At 43.9% G+C, this 18482-nt stretch overlaps 1 protein-coding gene across 2 annotated transcripts in view; it reads right to left on the reverse strand.

The window, feature by feature from the left end:
* Window positions 1-3534: 3534 nt before the first annotated feature.
* sepsecs (Sep (O-phosphoserine) tRNA:Sec (selenocysteine) tRNA synthase) overlaps window positions 3535-18482 on the reverse strand; it is a 40361-nt gene continuing 25413 nt past the window's right edge. The window contains exons 10-13 of one of the 2 annotated variants that reach the window (XM_055938582.1): window positions 11940-12033; window positions 8056-8146; window positions 4471-4501; window positions 4007-4076 (exon numbers count right to left, since the gene is read on the reverse strand). In XM_055938582.1, the coding sequence (XP_055794557.1) occupies window positions 4495-4501; window positions 8056-8146; window positions 11940-12033 (192 nt within the window). In that variant the 3' untranslated portion in view covers window positions 4007-4076; window positions 4471-4494. Of the gene's footprint in view, window positions 4077-4470; window positions 4502-8055; window positions 8147-11939; window positions 12034-18482 lie in introns of both variants that reach the window. The other variant, XM_055938581.1, reaches the window with a different exon arrangement.

Consider the following 18482-nt stretch of genomic DNA (forward strand, 5'->3'; position numbering starts at 1 on the left):
CGCTGACGTGACGTAACAAGGTGACTTATCAATATATTTGCCTGTAATTATCCCCCAAATTTACTATTGACTATTTCAAAATGGAGATATCCTCAAAGGCGCTGCCCATGCTGTCACAGATGCTATAATGGCACAGATATAAAGATGAGTCCTCTATGGTTGGTTGTATCTCTTTAAAATGACATTTTCTGTGTGAAAAGATCCCATCGTACTACCTGAAATGCTGCCCCTCACAAAAAATGTATGTTATTGTTTTCATTCTTATTCAGAGAAAGCAGCATACCATCCTGCATCCCACTGCTGGCTTGCCTCTCAAGCTAAGCAAGGTTGTTCCTGGTCAGTCCCTGGATGGGAGATCAGATGCTGCTATAAGTTGTGTTGGAGTGCCAGTAGAAAGCACTCTTTCCTTTGGTCCAAAATAATAATAATGTCCCATGGCAATAATTGGGGACATTGCCCTGTGTAGAGTGTCGCTTTTTGGATGGGTTGTTAAACGAGTGTCCTGACTCTCTGTGATCACTAAAAATCCCATGGCACTTATCGTTAGAGTAAGGTTGTTAACCCCGGTGTCCCGGCTAAATTCTCAATCTGACCATCATGGCCACCTAATCATCCTCAGCTTCCAATTGGCTCTTCAGATTGCCCACCAGCTGCATTAAGCATTGCAGTGCATCTCCTCCTCATGGGCTGCACCAGATTTGACAGTTCTTGCTGTGAGATGTTACCCCACTCTTCCACCAAGGCACTTGCAAATTCCCGGACATTTCTGGGGAGAATGGCCAGCCCTCACCCTCTGATCCAACAGGTCCCAGACGTGCTCAATGGGATTGAGATCCGGGCTCTTCGCTGGCCATGGCAGAACACTGACATTCCTGTCTTGCAGGAAATCACGCACAGAACAAGCAGTATGGCTGGTGGCATTGTCATGCTGGAGGGTCATGTCAGGATGAGCCTGCAGGAAGGGTACCACTTGAGGGAGGATGTCTTCCCTGTTACGCACAGCGCTGAGATTGCCTGCAATGACAACAAGCTCAGTCCGATGATGCAGTGACACACCGCCCCAGATCATGACGGACCCATCACCTCCAAATCGATCCCGATCCAGAGTACAGGCCTCGGTCTATCGCTCATTCCTTCAACGATAAACGTGAATCCGACCATCATTATTGACTCGTTAGTGAAGGGCACTTTTTGCCAGTCCTGTCTGGTCCGGCGACGGTGGGCTTGTGCCCATAGGCAACGATGTTGCCGGTGATGTCTGGTGAGGACTTGCCTTACAACAGGCCTACAAGCCCTCAGTCCAGCCTCTCTCAGCCTATTGCGGAGGGATTGTGCATTCCTGTTGTAACTCAGGCAGTTGCTGTTGCAATCCTGTACCTGTCCCGCAGGTGTGATGTTTGGATCCTGTGCAGTTGTTGTTACACGTGGTCTGCCACTGCGAGGATGATCAGCTGTCCGTCCTGTCTCCCTGTAGCACTGTCTTAGGCGTCTCACAGTACTGACATTGCAATATATTGCCCTGGCCACATCTGCAGTCCTCATGCCTCCATGTAGCATGCCTAAGGCATGTTCACGCAGATGAGCAGGGACCCTGAGAATCTATATTTTGGTGTTTTTCAGAGTCAGTAGGTAGGCCTTTGAGTGTCCTAAGTTTTCATAACTGTGACCTTAATTGCTGTAAGCTGTTTGTGTCTTAACGACCATTCCACAGGTGCATGTTCATTAATTGTTTATGATTTATTGAACAAGCACGGGAAACAGTGTTTAAACCCTTTACAATGAAGATCTGTGAAGTAATTTGGATTTTGACGAATTTTCTTTGAAAGACAGGGTCCTGAAAAAGGGGCGTTTCTTTTTTCGCTGAGTTTATATATACAAAAGTATGTGGACACCCCTTCAAATGTGTGGATTCAGCTATTTCAGCTACACCCGTTGCTGACAGATGTATAAAATCGAGCACACAGCCATGTAAGCTCCATAGACAAACATAGGCAATAGATTGGCCTTATAGCACCGTCATAGCATGCCACTTTTTCAAGAAGTCAGTTTGTCAAATTTATGCCCTGCCAGAGCTGCACCGGTCAAGCGTAAGTGCTGTTATTGTGAAGTGGAAACATCTAGGAGCAACAGCGGCTCAGCCGCGAAGTGGTAGGCCACACAAGTTCACAGAACGGGACCGCCGAGTGCTCAAGTGTGTAATGCATAAAAAACATCTGTCCTCGGTTGCAACACTCACTACCGAGTTCCAAACGGCCTCTGGAAGCAACATCAGCACAATAACTGTTCGTCTTGTTTTCATGGCCGAGCAGCCGTACACAAGCCTAAGATCACCATACGCAATGCCAAGCGTCAGCTGGAGTGGTGAAAAGCTTTGGAGCAGTGGAAACGCCTTCTCTGGAGTGATGAATCAAGCTTCTCCGTCTGGCAGTCTGACTGATGAATCTGGGTTTGGTGGAAGCCAGGAGAACACTGCCTGCCCCAATGCAAGTGCCAACTGTAAAGTTTGGTGGAGGAATAATGGTCTGGGGCTGTTTTTCATGGTTCGGGCTAGGTCTCTTAGTTCCAGTGAAGGGAAATCTTAATGCTACAGCATACAATGACATTCTAGATGATTCTGTGCTTCCAACTTTGTGGCAACAGTTTGGGGAAGGCCCTTTCCTGTTTCAGCATGACAATGACCCCGTGCACAAAGCAAGGTCCATACATAAATGGTTTGTCTAGATCAGTTTGGAAGAACTTGACTGGCCTGCACAAAACCTTGACCTCAACCCCATTGAACACCTACGGAAGGAATTGGAATGCCCACTGCGAGCCAGGCCTAATCATTCAACATCAGTGCCCGACCTCACTAATGCTCGTGGCTGAATGGAAGCAAGTCCCTTCAGCAATGTTCCAACATCTAGTGGAAAGTCTTCCCAGAAAAGTGCAGGCTGTTATAGCAGAAAAGGGGGACCAACTCCATATTAATGCCCATGATTTTGGAATGAGATGTTCGACAAGCAGGTATCCACATATTTTTGGTTATTTAGCGTAAGTATTCACACCTGAGTCGATATGTTACAATCACTTTTGGCAGCGATTACAGCTGTGAGTCTTTCTGGGTAAGTATTTAGGCTTGCCCTAACAAAGGGGTTAAACTTATTGGCTCAACCCTTTCATTTTTTATTACATTTGTAAAAAAATGTCTAAAAACATGATTCCACTTTGACATTATGGGGTGTTGTGTGTAGACCAGTGACAAAAAATGTACATCCATTTTAAATTCATGCTGTAACAAGATAATGTGGAAAAAGTCAAGGGGTGTGAATACTTTCTGAAGGTACTGTATATAGACCACACTATTGCCTCAATGTCCTTATGATCAGTGGTGTCTTCAATGAATACAACCAATTCATACAAACATTGGATAACTTATCAGTGTAAATCTGTACAAGCAAATAGCATTAGTCACACAGAACTTGTTTTCCACAGTGCCGCTGGAATGCAGTATTGTCATGTGTTAATAATAATGGTGACATTTTAGAAGACCTATACTTCCATGGACCAACAATCTTTATTTCAGGTTTATGCTCATATACAGTGTCTTCACACCACAGGTGTCACATTTATTTCCTCCTGAACTTACTCAGATATGCCACAGCAAGAGGTGTGAAGACCTATGCAATTAATAAATCTTTGTTTTTTTTATTAATTTGAGAAGATTTCTGTAATTGTAATCCTTCTTAAGATTCAAATTTAAGGCAGCAAAATGTGACAACTGAAAGCAAGGGGTTTGAAGATTTTCACTAGGCATAAAATGTTACTATCTGAAAAAGTCCCTACATCTTTTTATTCACTCTCCAGCATGGTCCTCCAGGCCTGTGAGAGGCACTGGTAACCCACTTATTGCACTGCTTTCCTTCTTGAGGCTCTTCAGGCACTTGTCCAGTCTTTTGATGCACAGTGTCACGTCATTCCGTGTGATGCCAACAGCCGAGGCAGCGTTGAGATAGGGGTGTGGGTACGCCTCCGAGTGGGACATGAAGCCACAGAACATGTGACCGCTCACCATCTGTTTGTTACCAAGGGCAACCACCCTGAAAACAGATATTACCATTACCACACCTTCTGCATGCAGCAATCGTCTTGAAACAAGCAAGTTTAAAAAGCTGCTTGGAAGAAACGCCCACAAAAGAGAAAGAGATAGCAAATTTATCCCATACTACAAAATTGCTTCCTATTTGAACAAACATGCAAAGCTAATTAATTTCTGAAAAGGGGAAAATGTTATTTCAGCTGTACTAGGCTATACAATTATTGTATGAGAGATTCATTTCTTTGAAACATTGAAAATGAATGTGTTCACTTCCAGGAAAATAGGGGGAAACCCTGTGGTAACAGGAGAAGATGCTTTGACACTTGGAAGAAAAAAAACATCACAGCTGAAAGACCAAATTAATCATTTATGAGGATGTTTAAAAACATGTCCACCTTCCTTTTGTCTTCCTTGCTTCATCACAAACTATTAGGTGGGACCAGAAGAAAAAAGAAAATGCATGAAAAGTTGCAATTGAATGTACTCTTGATAAACTCAACTTAATTCCTCCTTATCCAGGAACTGTATTCTAAACACATACAGTTGAAGTTGGAAGTTTACATATACTTGTTTAAATTACTCCAACGTCACCACTCCACAAATTTCTTCTTAACAAACTATAGTTTTGGCAAGTCGGATAGGACATCTACTTTGTGCATGACAGAAGTAATTTTTCCAGCAATTGTTTAGACACAGATTATTTGATTTATAATTCACTGTATCACAATTCCAGTGGGTCAGAAGTTTACATACACTAAGTTGACTGTGCCTTTAAACGTCTTGGAAAATTCCAGAAAATGATGTCATGGCTTTAGAAGCTTCTGATAGGCTAATTGACATAATTTGAGTCAATTGTAGGTGTACCTGTGAATGTATTTCAAGGCCTACCTTCAAACTCATTGCCTCTTTGCTTGACATCATGGGAAAATCAAAAGAAATCAGCCAAGACCTCAGAAAAATAATTGTAGATCTCCACAAGTCTGGTTCATCCTTGGGAGCAATTTACAAACGCCTGAAGGTACCACGTACATATGTACAAACAATAGTACGCAAGTATAAACACCATGGGACCACGCAGCCGTCATACCACTCAGGAAAGAGACGCGTTCTGTCTCCTAGAGATGAACGTACTTTGGTGCAAAAAGTGCAAATCAATCCCAGAACAACAGCAAAGGACCTTGTGAAGATGCTGGAGGAAACAGGTACAAAAGTATCTATATCCACAGTAAAACGAGTCCTATATCGACATAACCTGAAAGTCCGCTCAGCAAGGAAGAAACCACTGCTCCAAAACCGCCATAAAAAAAAGCCAGACTATGGTTTGCAGCTGCATATGGGGAAAAATATTGTACTTTTTGGAGAAATGTTCTCTGGTCTGAAGAAACAAAAATAGAACTGTTTGGCCATAATGACCATCGTTGTGTTTAGAGGAAAAAGGGGGAGGCTTGCAAGCCGAAGACCACCATCCCAACCGTGAAGCACGAGGGTGGCAGCATCATGTGGGGGTGCTTTGTTGCAGGAGGGTCTGGTGCACTTCACAAAATAAATGGAATCATGAGGGAGAAAATGATGTGGATATATTGAGGAAACATCTCAAGACATCAGTCAGGAAGTTAAAGCTTGGTCGTAAATGGGTCTTCCAAGCATACTTCCAAAGTTATGGTAGGGCATTTTTACTAGGATTAAATATCATGAATTGTGAAAAACGGAGTTTAAATGTATTTGGCTAAGGTGCATCTAAACTTCCGACATCAACTGTATCAATCAGGTTTCAGACAGGGACATAGTACCATCTCAGCTGCTTTCTTTGTTGATAATGTTACTGAATGCTCTTTAGATAAAAAAAACGAAAACATAATTGTACTGTGGATTTTACTGCGTAGATTGTCCTGTAGTGGACTTGATCGAAATGCATGTGCATGGTACAAATAACTACCTTACGGATAGATCTTAATGTATAGTTGCTGCCATTTACTTTATGTTTGTATTCTTATATTATTTCATTATATCTTATTGTTGTTGCATTGTCAAGAAGGAACTTGCATGTATACCATGCACACTCCATATGACTAATAACCTTTGAAACTTCACTATTCCTAGAGGCCACAAAAGGTGTTCCTCAGGGGTCCATTTTAGGGACAGTTCTGTTCACGTTATATATTACCGATATTGGTTCCTTAATGAAGAACTGTAAGCAACAATTTTATGCTGATGACACTGTGCTTCACTCTTCTGCCCCCTCTGTAAACCAGGATATATTTTACAAAGCTCTCCTGCAGACACTACCATACTACCTCACATCGCTCATGACATACAGAATAAATACCTCACTCGCGCCCATGAATGGCATTTTTTTTTTAACCCTTTTGTCCCTACTGACCTAGGTAAACAGGCTTTTAGTTTTTACATGCCCATAACTGGAATGTATTCAAAAATACCCTAAAATCAGACTCCCAAGTGTTTTTTGATCACTTCAAGACATTAGTAAGAGAAATGTTGAGGATTGTATTTTCTTTATTAATTTACAAATATGGCTGTTGTCTTGGTTTATTTGGACTGTTCTATCTACCAGTACTTGTTATTTATATTAATTTTGTATGTTGTATTTTAAACTTGACAAAGTCTGGAAAACGGCAAGTCCTCCCCCTACACAAAGATACTTCTGACTTGGATAACTACCGTCCAATTTCCCTCGCTATCTTGCCTTGCCAACTCTCAGCTTATAACTTTTTAACCTTCTCATTCTATTCTTAATGAGCACCAATCTGGGTTTAGCACTGTTTCAGCAGCTACACTTGTCTTAAATTATGTGCTATATTACTTCAACCATAAAAATCATTGTGCAGCCTTATTTATTGACCTGTCAAAGGCGTTTGATAAAGTTGACCATTTCATACTTGTTCAATGGTTGTCTGAAATAGGCCTAGATCAGACATCTTGCAATTGGTTCAAAAACAATCTAATGGACAGGACACAATGTGTGCTTACTGATGGTATCAAATGCAGTTTCCTCAATATTACTAAAGGTGTGCCGCAGGGGTTGATTTTGGGCTCTTCGCTATTTATATAAATAATATTAGTCTATCTGTTAAAACCTGTAACATTAATCTCTATGCGGATGATAGTTATTTACTCCTGTGTCCACTCAGTACAGCAGGCCATTCATGACCATCATGGTTTTGACTCAATTGTTTTTATTTATTTTTTAAATCGCATTCTAATCTTAAACTAGTTCTAAATCCTAATAAAACCACATTCATGTTGTCTCTAGGTCTTGTAATATTGACACTGAGGACATGTGTATTTGCACATTAAAGGGAGCCCAAATTGAGTAAGTTCTCCATTATAAGTACTTCGGTAATTGGATTTACGATAAACTCTCTTTTAAAAAACACATTGAAAATCTGACAAAAAAAGCAGAGAATTAAGATTGGTTTCTTTTATAGAAATAAATCCTGCCTCACTTTGGAAAGTAGAAGGAAGATTGTTCAAGCAATGCTTCTCCCAGTACTTGATTATGGTGATATAATCTGTTTTAAAACCTTTAAACTTAAGTCTATCACTCAGCACTGTGTTTTATCACTGGGGACAATTTTCTTACACATCACTGCATTTTGTATAGTTCTGTTGGCTGGGAGTCTCTGACTACCAGAAGGTCCCAGCACTGGCTACTTTTTGTATACAAAGAGGTTCTTCAGAGACTCCCCCCACTACCTCAACTCAAATACTAAATTGTCCCACTGGTCTCCACTGAGCTGGGGAAAAATACTTTCCGTTTGGCACAGCGGTCTAAGGCACTGCATGTCAGTGCTAGAGGCGCTACAGACTACAGACCCTAGTTCGATTCCAGGCTGTATCACAACCGGCCGTGATTGCGAGTCCCATAGGGCGGCACACAATTGGCCCAGCGTCACCCCGGTTAGGGTTTGGCCGGGGTAGGACATCACTGTAAATAAGAATTTGCCTAGTTAAATAATTACCTGGCCCCCGACACCTGCCTGGTGAACAGCATGGAGCCCAGTTCAGTCACAGACTTGTCGCTCTGTGTCTGGAGGCCATCCAGAGACATTGCTACATGAAAACATGCACAGACAAAAGGTCAGCACAACATTGGAATTCGAAATGTACATATTTTACTTTGTCATAAGTCCCCAATTTTACAGACATAGAAGCAATATTCACCCAGCATGTGTCGAGCAGAAAAGCGCTGTGACATGCATACGCTAGCTTGTTAAAGCTTTAGATTAGTTGCAAGCTTACAAGGACTGACTATGGAGAGAAAATAGCTACTAATACACATTTTGAAATATATTACCTGTCACTCTACAGACTAAGTTGTAATGTAGAACAAAATTTGCATTGGGGTCAATCAAGCATGTTTAGATTTCGGACGTAGACAGCATTCATAGAAACTTTCACACCACACAAATTTTGCTCCAATATTCTCATAGGATGCCCCAAACTAAGAATATCGTACGAACACTAAATTTCAGGCGAATATTATGTAATGTGAAAGCAACTTTACTCTGAATTAAGAATTGCAATACCTCAGATCCAGTAATTTAGGGCTGTGATAAGGGTTGTGTAAGAGGCATCTTGCCCAGTGCTATGGGGTTGTGTGCGCTGTATCTTGCCCAGTGCTGTGGGGTTGTGTGCGCTGTATCTTGCCCAGTGCTGTGGGGTTGTGTGCGCTGTATCTTGCCCAGTGCTGTGGGGTTGTGTGCGCTGTATCTTGCCCAGTGCTGTGGGGTTGTGTGCGCTGTATCTTGCCCAGTGCTGTGGGGTTGTGTGCGCTGTATCTTGCCCAGTGCTGTGGGGTTGTGTGCGCTGTATCTTGCCCAGTGCTGTGGGGTTGTGTGCGCTGTATCTTGCCCAGTGCTGTGGGGTTGTGTGCGCTGTATCTTGCCCAGTGCTGTGGGGTTGTGTGCGCTGTATCTTGCCCAGTGCTGTGGGGTTGTGTGCGCTGTATCTTGCCCAGTGCTGTGGGGTTGTGTGCGCTGTATCTTGCCCAGTGCTGTGGGGTTGTGTGCGCTGTATCTTGCCCAGTGCTGTGGGGTTGTGTGCGCTGTATCTTGCCCAGTGCTGTGGGGTTGTGTGCGCTGTATCTTGCCCAGTGCTGTGGGGTTGTGTGCGCTGTATCTTGCCCAGTGCTGTGGGGTTGTGTGCGCTGTATCTTGCCCAGTGCTGTGGGGTTGTGTGCGCTGTATCTTGCCCAGTGCTGTGGGGTTGTGTGCGCTGTATCTTGCCCAGTGCTGTGGGGTTGTGTGCGCTGTATCTTGCCCAGTGCTGTGGGGTTGTGTGCGCTGTATCTTGCCCAGTGCTATGGGGTTGTGTGCGCTGTATCTTGCCCAGTGCTATGGGGTTGTGTGCGCTGTATCTTGCCCAGTGCTATGGGGTTGTGTGCGCTGTATCTTGCCCAGTGCTATGGGGTTGTGTGCGCTGTATCTTGCCCAGTGCTATGGGGTTGTGTGCGCTGTATCTTGCCCAGTGCTATGGGGTTGTGTGCGCTGTATCTTGCCCAGTGCTATGGGGTTGTGTGCGCTGTATCTTGCCCAGTGCTATGGGGTTGTGTGCGCTGTATCTTGCCCAGTGCTATGGGGTTGTGTGCGCTGTATCTTGCCCAGTGCTATGGGGTTGTGTGCGCTGTATCTTGCCCAGTGCTATGGGGTTGTGTGCGCTGTATCTTGCCCAGTGCTATGGGGTTGTGTGCGCTGTATTTTGCCCAGTGCTATGGGGTTGTGTGCGCTGTATCTTGCCCAGTGCTATGGGGTTGTGTGCGCTGTATCTTGCCCAGTGCTATGGGGTTGTGTGCGCTGTATCTTGCCCAGTGCTATGGGGTTGTGTGCGCTGTATCTTGCCCAGTGCTATGGGGTTGTGTGCGCTGTATCTTGCCCAGTGCTATGGGGTTGTGTGCGCTGTATCTTGCCCAGTGCTATGGGGTTGTGTGCGCTGTATCTTGCCCAGTGCTATGGGGTTGTGTGCGCTGTATCTTGCCCAGTGCTATGGGGTTGTGTGCGCTGTATCTTGCCCAGTGCTATGGGGTTGTGTGCGCTGTATCTTGCCCAGTGCTATGGGGTTGTGTGCGCTGTATCTTGCCCAGTGCTATGGGGTTGTGTGCGCTGTATCTTGCCCAGTGCTATGGGGTTGTGTGCGCTCTATCTTGCCCAGTGCTATGGGGTTGTGTGCGCTCTATCTTGCCCAGTGCTATGGGGTTGTGTGCGCTGTATCTTGCCCAGTGCTATGGGGTTGTGTGCGCTGTATCTTGCCCAGTGCTATGGGGTTGTGTGCGCTGTATCTTGCCCAGTGCTATGGGGTTGTGTGCGCTGTATCTTGCCCAGTGCTATGGGGTTGTGTGCGCTGTATCTTGCCCAGTGCTATGGGGTTGTGTGCGCTGTATCTTGCCCAGTGCTATGGGGTTGTGTGCGCTGTATCTTGCCCAGTGCTATGGGGTTGTGTGCGCTGTATCTTGCCCAGTGCTATGGGGTTGTGTGCGCTGTATCTTGCCCAGTGCTATGGGGTTGTGTGCGCTGTATCTTGCCCAGTGCTATGGGGTTGTGTGCGCTGTATCTTGCCCAGTGCTATGGGGTTGTGTGCGCTGTATCTTGCCCAGTGCTATGGGGTTGTGTGCGCTGTATCTTGCCCAGTGCTATGGGGTTGTGTGCGCTGTATCTTGCCCAGTGCTATGGGGTTGTGTGCGCTGTATCTTGCCCAGTGCTATGGGGTTGTGTGCGCTGTATCTTGCCCAGTGCTATGGGGTTGTGTGCGCTGTATCTTGCCCAGTGCTATGGGGTTGTGTGCGCTGTATCTTGCCCAGTGCTATGGGGTTGTGTGCGCTGTATCTTGCCCAGTGCTATGGGGTTGTGTGCGCTGTATCTTGCCCAGTGCTATGGGGTTGTGTGCGCTGTATCTTGCCCAGTGCTATGGGGTTGTGTGCGCTGTATCTTGCCCAGTGCTATGGGGTTGTGTGCGCTGTATCTTGCCCAGTGCTATGGGGTTGTGTGCGCTGTATCTTGCCCAGTGCTATGGGGTTGTGTGCGCTGTATCTTGCCCAGTGCTGTGGGGTTGTGTGCGCTGTATCTTGCCCAGTGCTGTGGGGTTGTGTGCGCTGTATCTTGCCCAGTGCTATGGGGTTGTGTGCGCTGTATCTTGCCCAGTGCTGTGGGGTTGTGTGCGCTGTATCTTGCCCAGTGCTGTGGGGTTGTGTGCGCTGTATCTTGCCCAGTGCTGTGGGGTTGTGTGCGCTGTATCTTGCCCAGTGCTGTGGGGTTGTGTGCGCTGTATCTTGCCCAGTGCTGTGGGGTTGTGTGCGCTGTATCTTGCCCAGTGCTGTGGGGTTGTGTGCGCTGTATCTTGCCCAGTGCTGTGGGGTTGTGTGCGCTGTATCTTGCCCAGTGCTGTGGGGTTGTGTGCGCTGTATCTTGCCCAGTGCTGTGGGGTTGTGTGCGCTCTATCTTGCCCAGGGGCGTGGGGTTGTGTGCGCTGTATCTTGCCCAGGGGCGTGGGGTTGTGTGCGCTGTATCTTGCCCAGTGATATGGGGTTGTGTGCGCTGTATCTTGCCCAGTGATATGGGGTTGTGTGCGCTGTATCTTGCCCAGTGATATGGGGTTGTGTGCGCTGTATCTTGCCCAGTGATATGGGGTTGTGTGCGCTGTATGTTGCCCAGTGATATGGGGTTGTGTGCGCTGTATCTTGCCCAGTGATATGGGGTTGTGTGCGCTGTATCTTGCCCAGTGATATGGGGTTGTGTGCGCTGTATGTTGCCCAGTGATATGGGGTGGTGTGCGCTGTATGTTGCCCAGTGATATGGGGTGGTGTGCGCTGTATCTTACCCAGTGATATGGGGTGGTGTGCGCTGTATCTTACCCAGTGATATGGGGTTGTGTGGGGTGTGCAGCAGTCTCTCCCCATGAGCCGCAGCAAGCCTTTTCAGCTCCTGTGCCAGGTAGGTGTACATCTCCTTCAGACCATGCAAACAGAGATAGATATAAATAGCATTACGCTCCCACTCTCTCCCTCAGCCTTATTTTAGCAGAGGGCTGTTTATCTAGCAGTTTTCCTCCACGTAGACCAGTGTTTCTCAACCTCTGGTCTGTGACCACGGTCCCTGGGATGATGCAGACCAGTCCCTCAGATGGTTAAAAGACTGATTTAGTCAGTTCTCAAGTGCTAGTTTTCACTCATTTTAACTCCCGTTCCCAAACTGTGCTAGCATTATAACAATAATACATTCATTTTATATAGCGCTTTTCATTACAAACAGAATCTACGTTACGTAAAAATAAATACACTAATATAAATTTGGGGATCTATGCACCCCGATTAAGACAGTTTAGCTGTCATAACATTGTTGAATAGATTAATGCATCGGATCTACTAGTGTGCAGCATCGGATCTACTAGTGTGCAGCTTTTCCTTTCTTTATAATGCACGTTCAGTCTTGCCCGGTCTGACATTAAAGACACAATCCAGCTATTTTTTTACGTTTCCTGTTGAAAAACAATATCCTAAGTATGCAGTGCCTTCGGAAAGTATTCAGACCCCTTGACTTATTCCACATTTTGTTACGTTATTTTGTCCCTACTGCCTCTGATCTTGCGGATTCACTAAACACATATGCTTCGTTTGCAAATTATGTCTTCGTGTTGGAATGTTCCCCTAGCTATCCATAAATTAACAAAAACAAACTAATTGTGCAGTTCGGTTAATATAAGCAATTGGAAATAATTTATCATTTTACTTTTAAAAGTATATTTTCGCAATTGCATTTACTTTTGATACTAAAGTATATTTAAAAGCAAATACTTCTTTACTCAAGTCTGAAAATTGGGTACTTTTTCCACCACTGGTAGTGGCCAGACAGAAGCCACTCCACAGTAAAAGGCACAACAGCCCGCTTAGAGTTTGCCAAAAGGCACCTAAAGGACTCTCAGACCATGAGAAACAAGATTGAACTCTTTGGAATGAATAGTGGTGGCAGGATCATGCTGTGGGGATGTTTATCAGCAGCGGGGACTGAGAGACTAGTAAGGATCGAGGGAAAGATGAATGGAGAGATCCTTGATGAAAACCTGCTCCAGAGTGCTCAGGACCTCACAACAGGACTGCGACCCTAAGCACACAGCCTAGACAACGCAGGAGTGGATTTGGGACAAGTGGGTGAATGTCCTTGAGTGGCCCAGCCAAAGTCAAGGGTTCTGAATACCTTCCAAATGCACTGTATAAGGTCCCACAGTTGACAATGTACGTCAGAGCAAAAACCAAGCCATGAGGTTGAAGGAATTGTCTGTAGAGCTCAGAGACAAAATTAAGAACACCATCAATCTTATACTTTTTAACTATTTGGTCTTTTACCTTGCAACATCATTGGAACATCATTCCACCTGCCAATCAACATTGTCTCTCAAAGTTTGGTTGTGGCTGGCTAATCCCTTGTTGTACAGGCAAGCAAGCGATTGTGAGAATGAATTTCATATAATGGAAAAGTTAATGCCTACTTACATGTTTGCATCAATTGCCCGACTCCTTGAAAGTAGTGTAATGATTATATATTGCATTTGCATACGTGATGAATGATGATCGCTGGCAATTAACTGCAGTGATGGATAATTAACACATATCATGGAATACCTGTGTGTACGTCTATAAGGACAAATGGCATGGAATTATATGATATGGATGGTTGAAACAACAGAAAGGTAGGGTGATGTATTTTCATCTGAAAAGTGGGTGAAATTTGGAAGTATACATTTCTCAAGCACATCAAAGTTATCTTTGTTGTGTTGAGATTCACGCCCAGTAAAAACCCTAGGCTATTGCGCAATCTATTCCAGAATTCTAACTAAATACACCAGCGACACCATTTAGGAGATACAGATTGTGAGCATAGTGTTTCTGATCGGTTTGACAATTGTCTTCTAATGTATTTGTCTGGCTAAAATGCAATTTTTTTGCACACATTTTGTGCTTGATTCTCAGATAAATTTAGCCTATTGAAAGAGTGAAATGAAAAAAATGACAAGGTCAAATAGATCTAACTTACGATGCGTGTATTTGATAGCTTTATTCAATGTATTTTAGCACATGCCTCACTAGGCTACATGACATGAACGAGCGAGTGTCTCGTGCACTAAATGATGCCAGGTAAAAATGTACGGATTCTGTGCCTTTCACCTTTGGGAGAGGACTGCAGATGTTTTATTATGTATGTATGAACCATACATTGATACTTTGAGTCCAAAATAGGATGTAAATAACAGGGTTGTTTGCAATCCTCTGGAACACCTCTAAAAGGCTAGGATCTGATTAAAAAAAAACATTTAAACAAGGCAGAGAATAGTAGATATCCAAGATTTGAAGTTGGCAGTAGTAAACGTGGTGGTCATCCAGTATGTCGAATTTCTATTTTCTTGATCAAAGAAAATAGAGTTGTAACAAATAGTATGAAATTAATTTGTGAGAATGTTTGAGTTGAAAGTGTACTCTTTTGCTTTAGGATTATGTGTTCGCCATGCATGAATGAGGTTGTAATCAGAGAGTATATGCTGGAGAGCCTTGGTTGCGTGTGGAATGCAGTTGGTCTTATTCGATTTGTCTCGCATGTCCAAAATGGCATTCATGTCTTTCCCAATAACCAGATTAAATTCAGTTAATTCTAACAATATGCTGTTCAGAGAATCAAAATGATATGAATTCGGAGTGTACACACTAGTAAAAGGTCATTTTCTTTACATTATGGATACATTTAAGGATAGTGATTCTGCCTTCTTGGTCTTCGCCTTAACCCAAGATGGTGATTGAGTTTATGTATAATTATGATTACACCTTTCGTTTGGTTTGGGGCTTATGAAAAAGCAGCCAGTTTCTACAAATGGTTCCGCATTCTATGTGCGTCCTTATGGAGCAGGTGTGTTTCTTGGAGCATTACTATATCAATATGGTTCTTGCTAGGATATGGAGACAGCTGGAACGTTTATTAGGAACATTTTGGCCTTTCAAATTCCAAGAGAATAGCATTAGCATTGTTTTTCATAAAGGAACGTTATATTAATTATATAATTGTTATCTTTAGTGTTGATAAGCCCATGGATGTGTAACAAAAAGCAGGGCCCAGGGGAAACATACCTAGTTTAAATAAAGGTTTAAAAAATGGGTAAGTCAGTTAAGAACAAATTCTTATTTGACAATGACGGCCTACCACGACCAAACCCTCCCCTAACCCGGATGATGCTGGGCCTATTGTGCACCTACAGCTACAGTATCCTATTTGACTGTTTAGGCTTGCATATCTGTTGTTATATTGACTTTTTCAGGGTTTTTTCTTCATTACCCACCCCGACTTACCCAGGTCTGCTAACTAAACTGTAAAGGTCTGACATTTTTTCTGTTATTTTGTTTTGGTTTATTTTGTAATAACTGCTAAGAGACTCCATTACAGGGAGGTCTTCTGGGTGGGGAACGACCAATGGAAGAATTTTAATTTAACTTTGAATTTAACTTAGATTTAAGAATTTGTTCTTAACTGACTAGTTAAATAAAGGTTAAATAAATATAAAAGGAGCAATAGCTCTTTATCCATTGTAATTTACTATAAGCAATATGGTTCATGTGACAAAGATACATTTGCCCTCCATTTTTAGTAAGCATTTAACATTAGAACCGTCAAAAGCTTAATTTCAATAAAAACCTTGAATCCACCTGTCCCTGACTCTTCCTAAATATGTGTATTTTACACTCTAGCAGCGCTTTGAGACAAATATCATATAACACAAAACACAAAAACGTTGAGCATTTCATCCTCAAAGCGGCATGAAGTTGGACCCCCCCCCCCCCCCCCTTCGTGCCAATGTCATTTGGTTGTGTTTATATAGGCCTTAGGTAACAGAATGTTAAATCTAAATATTTGAAAGAACATGACATTTTACTTACTTTGTTACTGTAGGATATACAGCATGTAAAAAGGTTTGATGCCTTTGTTACAACTATGAAACAAAAAGCATGTGCGTTGGAACACAGTAAGTGTATTTTTGACAAATAAAATACCCAAACCACCAAGACGCACGGTCTGTAAGATGCGCGGTCAATTAAGAAAATATCAGTAGCCTAAACATCGAAAGCCAAGTGAACAAAACAGATCACCGACCATTTCGAATCCCACAGTACCTTCTCCGCTATGCAATCTGGTTTCCGAGCTGGTCATGGGTGCACCTCAGCCACGCTCAAGGTCCTAAACGATATCATTACCGCCATCGATAAAAGACAGTACTGTGCAGCCGTCTTCATCGACCTGGCCAAGGTTTTCGACTCTGTCAATCACCACATTCTTATTGGCAGACTCAACAGCCTTGGTTTCTCAAATGACTGCATCGCCTGGTTCACCAACTACTTCTCAGACAGAGTTCAGTATGTCAAATCGGAGGGCCTGTTGTCCGGACCTCTGGCAGTCTCTATGGGGGTGCCGCCGACTCTTTTGACTACATATATCAATGATTTTCCTCTTGCTGCTGGTGATTCTCTGATCCCCCTCTACGCAGACAACACCATTCTGTACACTTCTGGCATTCTTTGGACACTGTTAACAAACCTCCAAACAAGATTCAATGCCATACAACACTCCTTCCGTGGCCTCCAACTGCTCTTACATGCTAGTAAAACTAAATGCATGCTCTTCAACCGATCGCTGCCCGCACCGCCCGGCCGACTAGCATCCCTACTCTGGACGGTTCTGACTTAGGTATTTGTAGTTGTCCACATATTCTAGGTGTCTGGTTAGACTGCAAAGTCTCCTTCCAGACTCACATTAAGCATGTCCTATCCCAAAATAAATCTAGAATTGGCTTTCTATTTCACAACAAAGCTCCCTTCACTCATGCTACCAAACATACCCTCGTAAAACTGACTATCCTACCGATCCTTGACTTTGGCGATGTCATCTACAAAATAGCCTCCAACACTCTACTCAGCAAATTGGATGTAGTCTATCACAGTGCCATCCGTTTGTCACCAAAGCCCCATATACTACCCACCACTGCGACCTGTATGCTCTCGTTGGCTGGCCCTCGCTTCATATTCGTCGCCAAACCCACTGGCCCCAGGTCATCTATAAGTCTTTGCTAGGTATAGCTCTGCCTTATCTCTTATCTCCCGTCTTTCCTTACAGTTCTCTGCTGCCAATGACTGGAACGAATTGCAAAAATCACTGAAGCTGGAGACATATCTCCCTCACTAACTTTAAGCAGGCTACCAATCACTGCACCTGTATACAGCCCATCTGTAAATAGCCCACCAAACTACCTCATCCCAATATATATATATTTTGTAAACTCTTTTGCACCCCAGTATCTCTACTTGCACATCATCATCTGCAAATCTATCACTCCAGTGTTAATGCTAAATTGTAATTACTTTGCCACTATGGCCTATTTATTGCATTACCTCCCTAATTTTACTACATTTGCACACACTGTATACATATTTTTCTATTGTGTTATTGACCCCATGTTTGTTTATCCCATGTGTAACTCGTGTTGTTTTTGTCGAACTGCTTTGCTTTATCTGGGCCAGGTCGCAGTTGTAAATGAGAACTTGTTCTCAACTGGCCTACCTGGTAAAATAAAAGGTGAAATACAATTTTAAAATGTAAAAAACAAATTGCCAAGAGAGGTTATCTATTTTCTTCGTGGCTGTTTATTTACCACCACAGATGGGCGCTGGCACTAAGACTGCACTGAGTCAGCTGTGTAAGGAAATAAGCAAACAGGAAACCACACACCTAGAGGCGGCGCTCCTTGTGGCCAGGGACTTTAATGCAGGGAAACTTAAATCAGTGTTAGCAAATTTCTATAATCATGTTAAATGTGCAACCAGAGGGGGGAAAAAATCTATATCACCTTTACTCCACACACAGAGACGCGTACAAAGCTCTCCCTCGCCCTCCACTTGCCAAATCTGACCATAATTCTATCTTCCTGATTCCTGCTTGAATGAAAGCAGCAAGCACCAGTGACTCGGGTCTATAAACAAAGTGGTCAGATGAAGCAGATGCTAAGCCATAGGACTGTTTTGGAATGGCATTGAGGAGTACATCACATCAGTCACTGGCTTCATCAATAAGTGCATCGAGGACATCATCCCCAGAGTCACTGTACGTACATACCCCAACCAGAAGCCATGGATTACAGGCAAACATTCGCACTGAGCTAAAGGGTAGAGCTGCCGCTTTCAAGATGAGGGACTAACCCGGAAGCTAATTAGAAATCCTGATATGCCCGACAAATCATCAAGCAGGCAAAGCGCCAATACAGGACTAAGACTGAATCGCACTACACCGGCACTCGTTGAATGTGGTAGAGCCTGCAAACTATTACAGACTACAAAGGGAAGCACAGCCGCAAGCTACCCAGTGACACA

Source organism: Salvelinus fontinalis, chromosome 11 (assembly GCF_029448725.1).
Source record: "Salvelinus fontinalis isolate EN_2023a chromosome 11, ASM2944872v1, whole genome shotgun sequence".
Lineage (NCBI taxonomy): Eukaryota > Metazoa > Chordata > Actinopteri > Salmoniformes > Salmonidae > Salvelinus > Salvelinus fontinalis.